Source organism: Bison bison, unplaced genomic scaffold, assembly GCF_000754665.1.
Source record: "Bison bison bison isolate TAMUID 2011002044 unplaced genomic scaffold, Bison_UMD1.0 scf7180017864145, whole genome shotgun sequence".
NCBI classification, from domain to species: Eukaryota; Metazoa; Chordata; class Mammalia; order Artiodactyla; family Bovidae; genus Bison; species Bison bison.
The window spans coordinates 10545962-10560620 of NW_011494717.1; the positions used below are offsets into that span (position 1 = coordinate 10545962).

Consider the following 14659-nt stretch of genomic DNA (forward strand, 5'->3'; position numbering starts at 1 on the left):
AATCTTTCCTAGCATCAGGGTGTTTTCCAGTGAGTCAGTTCTTCGCATCAGGTGACCAAAGTATTGGAGTTCCAGCTTCAACATCAGTCCTTCCAGTGCATATTCAGGACTGATTTCCTTTAGGATTGACTAGTTGGATCTCCTTGCTGTCCAAGGGACTCTCAAGAGTCTTCTCCAACACCACAGTTGAAAAGCATCAATTCTTCGGTGCTCAGCTTTTGTTATAGTCCAACTCTCACATCCATATGTGACTACTGGAAAAACCATAGCTTTGACTAGACGGACCTTTGTCTGTAAAGAAATGTCTCTGCTTTTTAATATGCTACTAGGTTTGGCATAGCTTTTCTTCCAAGGAGCAAGCATCTTTTAATCTCATGGATGCAGTCACCATCTGCAGTGATTTTGGAGCCCCCCCAAAATAAAGTCTGTCACTGTTTCCACTGTTTCCCCATCTATTTGCCATGAAGTGATGGGAATGGATGCCATGATTTTAGTTTTTTGAATGTTGAGTTTTAAGCCAGCTTTTTCACTCTCCTCTTTCACTTTCATCAGTTCTTTATGAAACTTTAGTTCTTTGCTTTCTGCTATAAGGGTGGTGTCATCTGCATATGTGAGGTCATTGATATTTCTCCCAGCTTGTTTTCATCCAGCTTGGCATTTCACAGGATGTACACTGCATATAAGTTAAATAAGCAGGGGGAACAATATAGAGCCTGACATACTCCTTTCCCAATTTGGAACCAGTCCATTGTCCCATGTTCAGTTCTAACTGTTGATTCTTGACCTGCATACAGATTTCTGAGGAGGCAGGTAAGGTGGTCTGGTGTTCCCATCTCTTTAAGAATTTTCCACAGTTTGTTGTGATCCACAGTCAAAGGTTTTGGTATAGATGTTTTTCTGGAACTCTCTTGCTTTTTCTATGATCCAGTGGATGTTGGCAATTTGATCTCTGGTTCCTCTCCCTTTTCTAAATCCAGCTTGAACATCTGCAAGTTCAAGATTCACATACTGTTGAAGCCTGGCTTGGAGAATTTTGAGCATTGCTGTGCTAGCATGTGAGATGAGTGCAATTGTGTGGTAGTTTGAACATTCTTTGGCATTGCCTTTTTTGGGGATTGGAATGAAAACTGACCTTTTCCAGTCCTGTGGCCACTGCTGAGTTTTCCAAATTTGCTGGCATACTGAGTGTGTCTCTCAATATGTGCATTATAGATTTTTCATAATCAGCAAGCATGAAAGGGGCCAACCTCTTCCAACTCTATCTACAGTTTACTAACAATTATTAGGGATACTAAAGTGAGAAATTACTTGATGTAATTTCACAAAGGACACAATTTGATTCAAATAACTGAGTGAGTTTAACAATGAAGTGCTTTATGATGTTAATAATACACATATAATGTAAAATAATACTAAAATATATAATTATTTTAAGGGAGAATAAAAATATATAAGTACTCATATTAATGTAACTAAATATGAATGAGTACTTTTCAGGTGGCACCAGTGGTAAAGAACCTGCCTGCCAGTGCAGGAGATGCAAGAGACGTGGGTTCGATCCCTGGGTCAAGAAGATCCCCTCGAGGAGGGCATGGCAACCCACTCCAGTATTCTTACCTGGAATACTGTAAGAACAGGCCCCTCTGTTCTTACCCATGAACAGAGGGGCCTGGTGGGCTACAGTCCATGGAGTCACAAAGAGTTGGACACAACTGAGACACACATACACATACACAAATATGAATATGTGCATGGTTAAAAAGACTACATAGGAGTGTATACAATTAAAAGTAAGTCTTCTCGTATCTCAAGATCTTGATCTCCCTCCTCAAGGATAATTAACGGTTTCATATGTATCTGTCTAGAAATAATTCTCTATATATGAACCAGTGTGTATGTTACTGGTATTCATACTGTGTATGAATAGAAATGTACTCACACTTCTGTGTGTGCTTTTAAAATTTTTTAACGTGAAATATCTACAGAAGAGTGACTGGAGTGTATATGTATGTGTGTGTGAAAGAATAAAAGCAAAACAAACATTCATGTACCCCTGACTTAAGAACAGAACATTACCAGAATCTTAGAAGCTCACAGCACAGTTTCCCAGTTAGAGCCTCTTCCTTCCACAAGTAATCATTTTTTTGCTTTCCTTTGTTTTATGTATATACCTCTAAATAATATATTATTTGGTTATTCCTATTTTGGGGCTGTACAATAAAAATTATATGTACGGTCTTCTGTAAATTCCTTCTTTTGCTTTATGATATTATTCTGAGGCTAATTTCTGTTGATATGTGTAGCTGTAGTTCACTTTCACTACAGAAAAAAATACTCTTGTTTCTTATATATTTGCATTTTTTCCCACCATCTTGTTTTGTACTTTGTAAATACTCCATTTTTTTTTTCCTGTTTCTTCTTTCCCCCCTACTTTTATCTTTTTTTTAATTGAGATTAAAAAATTTTTACCTTTGACACCTTTTTTCCTCTACTTCTTTGGAAATCTTACATTCTACACCTATTCTTTCAGCAATTACCCTAGTTATTTTTAATTACAAGACCCAACTTATGTTCTCTTATCTTACAATTCCATTAGTTCTACATGATGCTCTCTAAAAAGTCAGACATTATTATTGTTGTTTTATAAATTCAACATTTGTTTAGATTTGCCCACATATTTATATATCTTTCATTACTGTTACTTCTTGCATCTCAAACCTTCCACTTGGGATCATTTGCCTGCCTTTCTGTTTGCCTTTAAGACCCCCTTTTATTGGGTGTTTGTTAATTACAGTATCTTCACACTTCACAGCCTGTTTCTGTTCATTTTGCCTTGTTTCCTTATATGTTTTATAAATCTTTTTATTACAAGTTGCCTTTTTTTCCCTTAGAAAATCATCTGTGGAGCTTGCACTGTTACCAGTGAGAAATCTGCTTCATCCTTATCTCTATTCCTGTGTAATGTAATGTGTCTTATTTTTTTCTCTGACTGCTTTTAAGATTTTCTCTATATCACTGAAGTGAAGTGAAGTCACTCAGTTGTGTCCAACTCTTTGCAATCCCATGGACTGTAGTCTACCGGGCTTCTCTGTCCATGGGATTTTCTAGGCAAGAGTACCGGAGTGAGTTGCCGTTTCCTTCTCCACGGGATCTTCCTGACCCAGGGATCGAACCCAGGTCTCCTGCATTGCAGGCAGACACTTTACCCTCTGAGCCACCAGGGAAGCCCCTCTATATCACTGGCCCTAAGCAATTAATTATGATATGCTTTGGTGTAATTTTCTATATGTTTTGTGCTTTGGAGTTTATTCAACTTCTTTGTGGGTTTATAGTTTTCATCAAATTTCAAAATTTTTCATTAATTATTTCTTCAGGTGTTTTTTTTTTTTGTCCACCCACCACCCTTTAGGGATTCCAATTTCACCTTTATTAAGCTACTTGAAGTTGTCTCACAGCTTACTGATGCTCTGTTCATTATTTTTGTTTTGTTTTCTCAGTGTGTTTCATTTTGGATAGTTTATATTGCTATGTCTTCAGTGCACAAATCTTTTCTTCTGTGACATTTAATCTGCTGTTACCCTCACTCAGTGTAATTTTCTTTGTACACAAAGTTTTCATCTCTAGAAGTATACTTTCAATGTGTCTACTTGTCTTTTTGAACATTTGGAATAATTGTAACTGTTTTAGTGTCTTTGTCTATTACTTCTACCATATATCAGTTTTGATTGGCTAATGATTCTTCTTCTTATCTGTCCTGTTTTCCTACTTCTGTGCATGCCTAATCCCCTCAGGTATTTGAGTGTAAAGAAAGACCATAAGAAAAGGTTAGAGGGAACACAGTGCCTAACATTCACCCATGGCTCAAATAGTGCCTGTTCGCACCAGCCAGACTGAAAAAACTTCCAGTTCACACTGAATAATTCAGTACTGAGTAGAGTACTTGGAAACATCTTGCCCTAATGGGGAGTAATTAGCCCCAAACTGAACATTGCTCCAGATCTATCTAACAAATCATGAAATCAAGACTTGAAAGGATCAGACTGTTTCAATAACTGCATACTAGAACAAAGCTCAAAATTTATAGGAATATAAAAATATCCAGAACTCAACAATGTAAAATTCATTGTATCTCTAATTTTTATATACATTTCTTTAATCATTCATAAGGCTTGAACATCTGTTATTGTGTTTATAAACAAGCTGGGTTTTTTGTATGTGCGTAAACTCTCTTCCTGTCCTTTACCCATTTCTTTTTTGAGTTGTTGGTCTTCTTTTTTAGGTATCTCGCTAATACAGTTGAAGAAGATGAAGAAGAATCCAAATATGAAATTTTTCCATGGGCTTTAGGGAAAAACTGGAGAAAATTATTCCCTGACTTCTTAAAGTTAAGGGACCAACTCTGGGATAGAATTGACTATAGGGCTATTGTAAGCAGGCGATGCTGTGAGGAGGTAAGATTTTTAAATGCTTTATATATATAATCTCTGTCTTCTCTTTATGTAATTTTCCCTGTCTTGTTTTTTAATGTGCTTCTAATGCTTCATTTTTTTTGTAAATGAAGGGTAAACTGTTAACCTTGATGATTACCATGAGTACAACTTGTATATTAAAATGTTGATATTTTAAATTTATAGCACAATAATTAAAAAGTGTCATTTCTTTTTTTCTGAACAGACTACTTCCATAGAAAGTATTTTTTATTTTAGTGTATTTCTCTTCTCTAAAGGATCACCAATATATTAGGAAGAAATAGTATGCACATTCCAAAGTACCTCAGGGTAATAACATTGGAGCTGAATAATAATTTCCACTAAATTATCAAAATTTCACATTCACAAGGTTGAAATATAAACAGTGTGGTATTAAAATTTAAATAAATTTAAATAAGCTTAAAAACTATACCTCTGTTCATATAGCATACATAAAGTAAGTTTCCTTGATGACAGATTCTATTAATGTAAAGCAGAAGGACACTAAATTAAAAGATCAGTTATTTTATCTGATGTTCTGGTTTTCAGTAAAGAAAGTTAATGTTTCAAACTAAAAATATTGGAGTAGAAAATTAATGGAAGGCAGTAACTAGTTCATGTAATTAATTAAGTTCATTAATATAAGCCAGAACTAGTTCAGAAAAGTTTGGGCAGATAATGCTGTAATTAAATGAAGTCATACCTAGTCATATCTAGGCCAGAGAAGCCAATTAATGGATTAGTATCTAACCTGAGAGAAGACTTTAGAAGTGTGTCACAGAACTCTGTCCAGAACTAATCTTGTTAATTATATTTATTAATGAGATGAAGTTATAGAAGTTATACATGGTTTTGGATTAAATTAGAATTGTTGAATATTGGGAGAAATGCAAAGATTCCGAAATAACTTAGAAGACTGTATAGCACATGATTATATTCAGTAGAAAAATATGAAAGGATGAGTATATATGACTACCTCTCTTCCATTAGTGGATCCTCATTAATGAATTTAAAGGACTCATTTCAATTACAGGGCATTGAAAAATTCCTGTCTTGTTATTTTTTGTCACTGCTTCCCCAGGTCAGGAGTGGGTAATTTGTGTACCTGTTGCCATCCTTGGTATAATGGTGCCCTTATTTGAGCACTTCGGTTTTATCAAAGTAAATGCTTCAAGCTCCATGGAACACTCAGCCAAGTGCATGGAGGAGGCACTGGAGGCAAGAGGTCAGGATAGGCAATGCTTACTCATGGTAGACTGCCCACCACTCCTAAAATAAAATGACTCACATTTTAACTGCAACAGTTTTATTCTGTTGGATCTGGAATTACCTTGGTTGCTGGCACCAGACTGTTAGAGAATGATGTGGCTTATAAAAGACTACAATGTTTTAGACACCTGAAAAGTCAGTTGTTGTAATGACTTTTTCACTGATTTTTCACTGACTTTTTCACTCATTTCATTGACACTGAAAATGTCAGTGGGATTTACAGAAAAGTTCAGTCTCTCAAGGCTTCAGCACTGAGAACTAACAGAGTCCTCCCCTAATTCCAGATTGGCATATCTAACTTCCTACTTCATATTTCATTATCTAGTAGATACCTCAGACTTAACATGCTGAAAAGTTTTTGATTCTCCCACACAGACCTCCACACTTGCTCCTCCTACAATCTTCCACATGTCAATAAACAGTAACTTCATCATTCTAGTTGTTGGCCAAAAACTGTCACCCTAGGGGTTTTTTGTTTTTTTTTCAGATCTATATCTTAAAGAAATATCCAGCATCCCACCATTTCTCACCTTCTCCACCACTAAACCCTACTTTGTCATCTCTTGCCTCAACTATTTCCATGACGTTCCAAATAGACTCCCTCACAGTCTTTCTCTCCTATAGTTTATTCTTCACAGCAGCCAGAGTAAATCTTTTAGGAAATCAAATCATGTCTCCTCTACTCACAAACCTTCAGAGGTTTCTCATCTCACAGTAAAAGTCAACCTCCTTATCTTGCTCCACATGGTCTGCCAGCTCTCCTCCCTTATTTCATTGACTTTATCTCCCAGATTTGTTCACTTCACTTCAACGACACTGGCCTTCTAGCTATTCCTCAGATTTATCAAGGACCGTCCCACCTTGGAGTCTTTGCACTTGCCATTCCTATTATCTGGAATGCTTTCTCCCAGGTATTAGTTAGTATGCTTCACTTCCTCACTTCATGCAGAACTCTAAGTGTCACCTCAGAGAAATCATTCCTTACCCCTATATTGCATAGTATCTCCCTCAATGGAATAAAAATTGAAGAGTCCAGAAATTTATGTTCAATTGACTTTTGGCAAGGGTACCAAGAAAACTCAGTGGGGCAAGAATAATCTTTTTCAACAAATTGTGCTGAAGCAACTGGATGTCCACATGCAAAAGAAAGCACCTGGACCCCTGCTTCATATTATATATAAAAACTAACTCAAATGGATCAAAGACCTATATTTAAGAGCTAAAAACTATAAAATTCTTAAAACATAGGTGTTAAATCTTCATGACCTTGGATTAGGTTTCTTAGATGTAATAACCAGAAGCACAAGCAAGAATAGAAAATACAGATTAAAAAATTAGCATCATCAAAATTTAAAAATTTCGTTCTTCAAAGGGCACCATTAGAAAGTGAAGAGACAGCCCAGAATGGAAGAAAATCTTTGCAAATCATCTGTCTTATAAGGTACTTGTATCTAAAATATATAAACAGCTCTTAAAACTCAGAAATAAAGAGACAGACCAATGTTCTAAAGGGCAAAGGATCTAAATACACATTTCTTCAAAAAAGATATTCAGATGGGCAAAAAAGCACATGAATAGATGTTCAACAGCCATCAGAAAAATGTAAAATCAAAATCAAGGAGATATTTCTTTACATGCACTGCTGCTAAGTCACTTCAGTCGTGTCTGACGCTGTGCGACCCCAAAGACAGCAGCCCACCAGGCTCCTCTGTCCCTGGGATTCTCCAGGCAAGAACACTAGAGTGGGTTGCCATTTCCTTCTCCAATGCAAGAAAGTGAAAAGTGAAAGTGAAGTCGCTGAGTCTTGTCCGACTCTTAGCGACCCCATGGACTGCGGCCCACCAGGCTCCTCCATCCATGGGATTTTCCAGGCAAGAGTACTGGAGTGGGGTGCCATTGCCTTGTGTGTTACATGCACTAGGAAGGCTATAATTAAAAAAAAAAAAAAAGACTGATAATAACAAATATTGACAAGGATGTGGAAAAATTGGAACTTTCACTTCTGGTGGGAATGTAAAATCATTTAGTTGCTTCGGAAAACAGTCTGGCAGTTCCTCAAAAAGCTAAACAGAGACCATATGACCCAGCAATTCCACTCTTAGTTTTATACTCTAAAAAAATGAAAATTATATTCACACAAAAACTTGTACATGGGGCTTTCCTGGTGGTCCAGTGGTTAAGAATCTACCTTACAATGTAAGGGATCCCAGTTTGATCCCTGGTCCAGGAAGATCCCACATGCCATGGAGCAACTAAGCTCGTGTGCCACAACTACTGAGCTTGCACTCTGCAGCCCAGGAGCAGCAACTACTGAAGCCCATGTGCCCTTAGAACCTGTACACTGCAACAAGAGAATCCACCACAACGAGAAGCCCATGCTCCACAACTAGAGAGTAGCTCCTGCTCACGGCAACTAGAGAAAGTATAGCAATGAAGACTCAGCACAGCCAAAAATAGATATTTTTTGAAAACTTCTACATGAATGTTTATAGCAAGCGGCTTTATTCATAATAGTCAATAGTTGTAAAAACAATTGAAATGTCCAGCAGTTAATGGATGATAGACAAAGTATCAATGCAATGATATATTACTTGGCAATTAAAATGAATAAAGTATTGATACATGCTACAAAGTGGATGAATGCTGAAAACCTTATGCAAGTGAAAGAAGCCAGTCCTCAGAGAGCCACGTAGTTCATTTACATCAACTGTGAAGAATACATAAATACAAAATCATAGAAAGTGGTTGCCTGAGGCTGAAGGGAGGGGGGAATGGAGTGTGACTGCCTTCTCTATGAAGTGATGAAAATGTACTAAAATTGATTGTGGTAATCATTGTACTACCCTGAAGATATCAAAAGCCATTGAATTTTGTACTTTAAACCAGTGAATTGTATGATATCTGAGTTACATCTCAATAAAGCTGGTAAAATAGCAAGTAGTACGTCCCTCTATTACTCCCTACTCCTTTTCCTGGTTTTCCTCACAACACTTAGCCATTGTATAACACTCTATTTTACTTACTTATCTTGCTGATGTCTATTCCTCCTACTAGAATATAAATTCCAATAAGGTCTTTTTTTTTTTTTTTTGGCTGCATTGTGCAGGTTGCAGGATCTTAGTTCCCTCAACCAGGGATTGAACCTGAGCCCTCGGCAGTGAAAGTGTTGTGTCCTACTCACTGGACTGCCAGGGAAGTCCCCAAGAGGGTTTTTATTCTGTGCTTATTACGTGTACAGCATCTAGAACAGTGCCTGACTTGTAGTAGGTACTCAGTAAATACAACTGACTGACATAATCAAACTTAAAGCTTCCATTTCTTTTTCATACTTTCTTATCCATGAAAACCAACAAGGACTTCTACTGTATAACAAGGAAACTACATTCAGTATCTTGTAATAATCAACAATGGAAGATAATCTGAGAATGTATACAACTGCATCACTTTGCTGTACACCTGAAACATTGTGAATCAACTGCACTTCAATAAAAAAAACATTAAAAATAAACAAGACTTTGGAACAATTCTTTACTGAGTAGCCTTAGCACTGACCCTTATCCAGATATCCAGATATATAATTTTTTTGGGGGGTGGGGGTGGGGATACATGCTAAGAAATTTAGTTAAGTGTTCTATGCATTTGTTATTAAGAGCCCAGTACTGGCACACTGCCAACCCATTTTTTAGTCACATATCTGAAAATAAATGCAAGTTACAATACTAGCTACAAACTGGCTTACAATAATTATACTATACATTTGCATTGTGCTTTACAAATTTATATTTTCATATAAATTAGCTTCTTATCCTCACAAAAGTACTTTTGAGGATTGTAGCATTCTCATTTTATAACTGATGAAACTGAGGACCACGGAGGTTGAAATTTACTCAAGATGATACATAGTTAAATGGCAGAACCAGAGCTTGACTTCACATCTGATGGTTTCCCAATGTTCTGTGTTCTCTGACATCTGTCATTTCATTAAGTGATGTTTCAAGTTTGGTAGTCGATAAAAGATCCACAATGAAAGTAATGTTAATACTTTCTGAGCACTGGTCTCAGTACTGCACATGTATTAACTCTCACAATTCTTACAGCTAACTAGGTAATCCAGATAAGGAAACAGGCACAGAGAGACTAACTAAATGACTTCTCCAAGTTCACACAATTAGAAAAGCAGCACACCAGTATTCAAACCTAGGCAGTCTAACTCGAGAGTCATTGCTTTTAACACCTTATATTATACTGCCACTTGAGATCATAGAGAAATAGAATGTATAGAGAGCAAAACAGCCAAATATTAAATTTTAAAAACGCCAAAGCCCACTTCCACCCCCCACCAAGAAATCACTAAAAATAACAGAAGAGTGAGATAAAGTAAAAAAAAACTAGGATAATGTTTCTGATAGGTCAAGTGCTACCAATGCTTCAGAGAAGTCACTTTCATAGAATTGTAGAATTTGATAACTCTTAAGTGATCTATTTCCTTATATATAAAAGGCCTGTGGCTGAGAAAGTTAATGAAATTTACCTAAGGTAATAGGAACTAAATAGAATTAAGACCAAAATCTTGCTTTTTTGACTGCGGTACAGTTTTCTTTTTAACTCACTGTTGTTATCACTGTAACATTCTAGTGTGTGTGCAAAATATATGTAGACCTCATATATATTTAAAAGAGTGCACTTGCATGCACTTCTCTGGTTTAGCATGTGGAGAGACTATGATGCCTAATTTATTGCAGAAAGAACAATATCAAATCTTCTATATTGTGCCCTTTGCTTCAGAGTTCCCTTTACTTCATAGTTTCCTCTGCTTTCTTCATTAGACTTTGCTGTAGGGTTCCTACAAAAGTTATATTGTTGAAGGCTAGTAATGTCAGTGGCCTCTTAATTTCTTATTTTCATCTATCATTAAGAAATATTTAATGACTGTGTACTGTTGTGGAGAAGGGAACTGGCTACCCACTCCAGTATTCTGGCCTGGAGAATTCCATGGACTGTATAGTCCATAGGGTCACAAAGAGTCAGACACAACTGAGCAACTTTCACTTTCACAGTTGTAGAGAGGGCATTTGAGAGAGAGATGTACAAGAAGCTGTTCCTGTCCGGAAGGGGTTACATGCATAAAAAGATATATCTGAGTACTAACATTTATATGCTGAGTCCTAATATAGGATTAACAATAAAACAAAATTTGAAACCTGGAGTTTCTAGAAAGGTGGGATTTATGCCAGGCATTAAAGGAAAAGCAATGCTAGGACAAATAAAGGGAAAGGCCATTCCAGGTATGGGAAATAGAGAAATACTAAGGAAAAATTATAGATAAATTTGGAAGGAATAAGGAAAACTGACATTTTACTTCCTCACCTTGTGTATTTCTTAAACAAATTTTACATTGTCATAGAAATATATATGTTTACAGTTAACATCTTTATTTACTTCTGCCTTTTAAAAGATATATAACTTTAATTACATGTCTTTGGTTGAAAACTTTTTTCAAGGATTTAACAAGTAGATTATAAAATAAATCCAATCCTAAAGTACACTTTAAAAATTAGCATAGCTACATGGAACTCTGCTCAAGTTATATGGCACTGTGGATGGAAGGGGAGTTTGGGGGAGAATGGATACACATATATGGATGGCTGAGTCCCTTTGCTATTCACCTAAAACTATCACATTGTTAACTGGCTATACCCTAATACAAAATAAAAAGTTTAAAAGAAACGATCATAAAGTTAGCATAGCTAGTATTCTTTATTCATTGCCTTGAATGAGACAATAACCGCAAAAACCCTATTTTCTGAGGGATTCAGCTTTAACCGGGACTGGGGGTGGGAGATGCAGTTAAGGTTTTCATTCTTAACAACAAAAGCTTCTTTCCAAAACAATTTTATATGATCTCCCAAACTGAGGTTCTCCAAGCTGCTCTGTCTTCCCTTAGCCCCTCCTGTGATCCCCAGCATTGTCTGTGAAACCAAGGGCTCCTCAAACCAGTCTGAAAAATCACTTGACTAGGCAATTAATAAAGCACTGTCTATCTTTTTGAATTATAGTTTTGTCCAGAAACTTAAATGTTTTTTAAAAGCACTGTCTAGCTCTCAAATTCTACAATTCTAATTTACCTTGGGTCATTGATAACTGCAACTAAACATTTTTTTTGTGTTTAGAAGTAACATTCTAACATTCTGTTTTGAAGTTTTAGACACCATGAGGTCAGCAGGTAGGTACATTTCCCTAACTTGTCTTCTTAAATGACTATCATTTGCTTTCATTGGCCAGATGTTTACTGTGTGATAAGGATTTTATACATATTTACCCTTCAGGACAATCCTATGAGGCAGATAGTATCCCCGGTTTTAGATATGAAGAAATTGAGGCTCCTAAAGGTTAAGTAACTAGCATCATACAACTAGCAAGTGGCAGAGCTAGGATAAGAAACTAAGTCTATCCCAACTCTAAAGGCAGTATCTTATCTAACACACTTTAGAGAACAATGTCTGACATGTAGTGCAGAATCTTCAGTACTTTCTAAATAATTCCTCATCTATTACTTGCAACAACCTGCTAAAATAGACAGTATTATTCTCCCCATACTACAGACAAGAAAACAGGAACAGAGAGGTTAAGCAACTTATCTGTGTTCTCATTTACCATATCTCTTGCTGTTATTGCAAACATGCTGATAAACATACGTAGGTGGAAACCTCAATTAAAAATATTCTCAACCCAGTACATTCCAAAGTTAAGAATGATGTATTATTTGGGGGGCATTATCTTTCCCAAACCTAGAATATCTGAGCAAAACCTGGAAAGTTGCTTCAGTTCTATTTCCTGTTAGAAATAATTCAAATATTCTACCAATTATCTTAAGGATCCAAGCAATGCATCACTTTATAGGTAATACTGCCCTATCTGGAGATGCTTTTTTTTAAACATTTTTTTAGATCTAGTTTTAGAGATAGCTGTTCTTAAGTTATAATTTTTGTTCTTTAACTAAATTTTAAAATCTTATTAAAAATTCTAAAAGAAAGCTTTCCACTATAGGTTATGGCCATTGCTCCAACCCATTATATATGGCAACGAGAACGCTCTGTGCATCACAGTGGAGCTGTTAGAAACTACAACAGAGATGAAGTTCAACTGCCCCGGGGACCTAGTGCCACACCGGTAGATTGTTCACTATGTGGTAAAAAAGGAAGATATGTTAGACTGGGATTGTCTTCATCATCATCTTCATCCAGTGATACACTAGAGGTGGTGGAGAAACATTCTCAGGAATCACACAACTCATTCTCAGTGGACAAAATAGTTGATACTTCTCAAGCTTATAGCTATTCTCAAGGTATGATTTAGCAATATGGCAGATCTATGTGCCTTAGTAATGAATTGAAGTTATCTATTGACCTGTAGTCCTTGTAGGCAGCGGTATGTAATAATTTTATACTATAACAATATGAGTTAAATTAGTATTGAAAAATTTCCCCTTTTCAGTTGCTACTTTTTGTTTTGGTATCTGTTTTGTGGTGGTTTACCTAAACTAAGATTTTTAACGTGACTTTTGTTAAAACCTAATTCACCATGGATCCCAAGTATTTTAAGAGCCTGAACCATTTTCTTTGAAGTGTTTATTTTATTCAAAGCAAGTTTTAAGAAGAAAATAAATTTACTTCTAATTTTACCATCCAGCTTTATCAGTGAGTAACTGGTTTCTTTTACACACTTTTAAAAACTAAAATAAAAGTAACATGTAACATTGTATTAGTTTTAGGTGGGTGACATAATGATTTAATAGATGTTGCAAAATGATTAACACAATTGTAGTTAACATCCATCACCACACATAGTTTGTTTTTGTTTTTTTCTTGTGATTTTTAATTTTAGGATTTTCTTAGCAACTCTCAAATATGGGATTTTGTCAACTATAGTCACTGTGATGTACATTATATCCCCAGAACTTACTTATCTTATTAATCAGTCAGTTCAATCCTCAGTCGTGTCCGACTCTTTGCGACCGCATGGACTGCAGCACGCCAGGCCTTCCTGTCAATCACCAACTCCCAGAGCTTACTCAAACTCATATCCATTGAGTCTGTGATGCCACCCAACCATCTGAACCTATGTCATCCCCTTCTCCTCCTGCCCTCAATCTTTCCCAGCATCAAGGTCTTTTCGAATGAGTCAGTTCTTTGCATCAAGTGGCCAAAATACGGGAGTTTCAGCTTCAACATCAGTCCTTCCAATGAATATTCAGGACTGATCTCCTTTAGGATGGACTGGTTGGATCTCCTTGCAGTCCAAGTGACTCTCAAAGAGTCTTGTCCAACACCACAGTTCAAAAGCATCAATTCTGCGTTCAGCTTTCTTCATAGCCCAACTCTCGCACCCATAAATGACTACTAGAAAAAACACTGACTAGACGGACCTTTGTTGGAAAAGTAATGTCTCTGCTTTTTAATATGCTGTCTAGGTTGGTCATAGCTTTCCTTCCAAGGAGCGTCTTTTAATTTCATGGCTGCAGTCACCATCTGCAGTGATTTTGGAGCCCCAAAAAATAAAGTCAGCCACTGTTTCCACATCTATTTGCCATAAGGTGATGGGACCGGATGCCATGATCTTTGTTTTCTGAATGTTGAGCTTTAAGCCAACTTTTTCACTCTCCTCTTTCACTTTCATCAAGAGGCTCTTTGGTTCTTTGCTTTCTGCCATAAGGGTGGTATCATCTGCATACCCGAGGTTATTGCTGTTTCTCCCGGCAATCTTGATTCCAGCTTGTGCTTCATCCAGTGCAGCATTTCTCATAATGTACTCTGCATATAAGTTATATAAGCAGGGTGACAATATACAGCCTTGACGTACTCCTTTCCCAATTTGGAACCAGTCTGTTGTTCCATGTCCAGTTCTAACTGTTGCTTCCTGAC

General features: G+C 36.5%; 1 protein-coding gene across 1 annotated transcript in view; it reads left to right on the forward strand.

Annotated features, from left to right (window-relative positions):
• SPDYA (speedy/RINGO cell cycle regulator family member A) overlaps positions 1-14659 on the forward strand; it is a 36648-nt gene that overhangs the window by 8902 nt on the left and 13087 nt on the right. The window contains exons 4-6 of the mRNA XM_010840670.1: positions 4280-4451; positions 12786-13083; positions 13437-13439. Of these exons, the coding sequence (XP_010838972.1) occupies positions 4280-4451; positions 12786-13083; positions 13437-13439 (473 nt within the window). The remainder of the gene's footprint in view (positions 1-4279; positions 4452-12785; positions 13084-13436; positions 13440-14659) is intronic.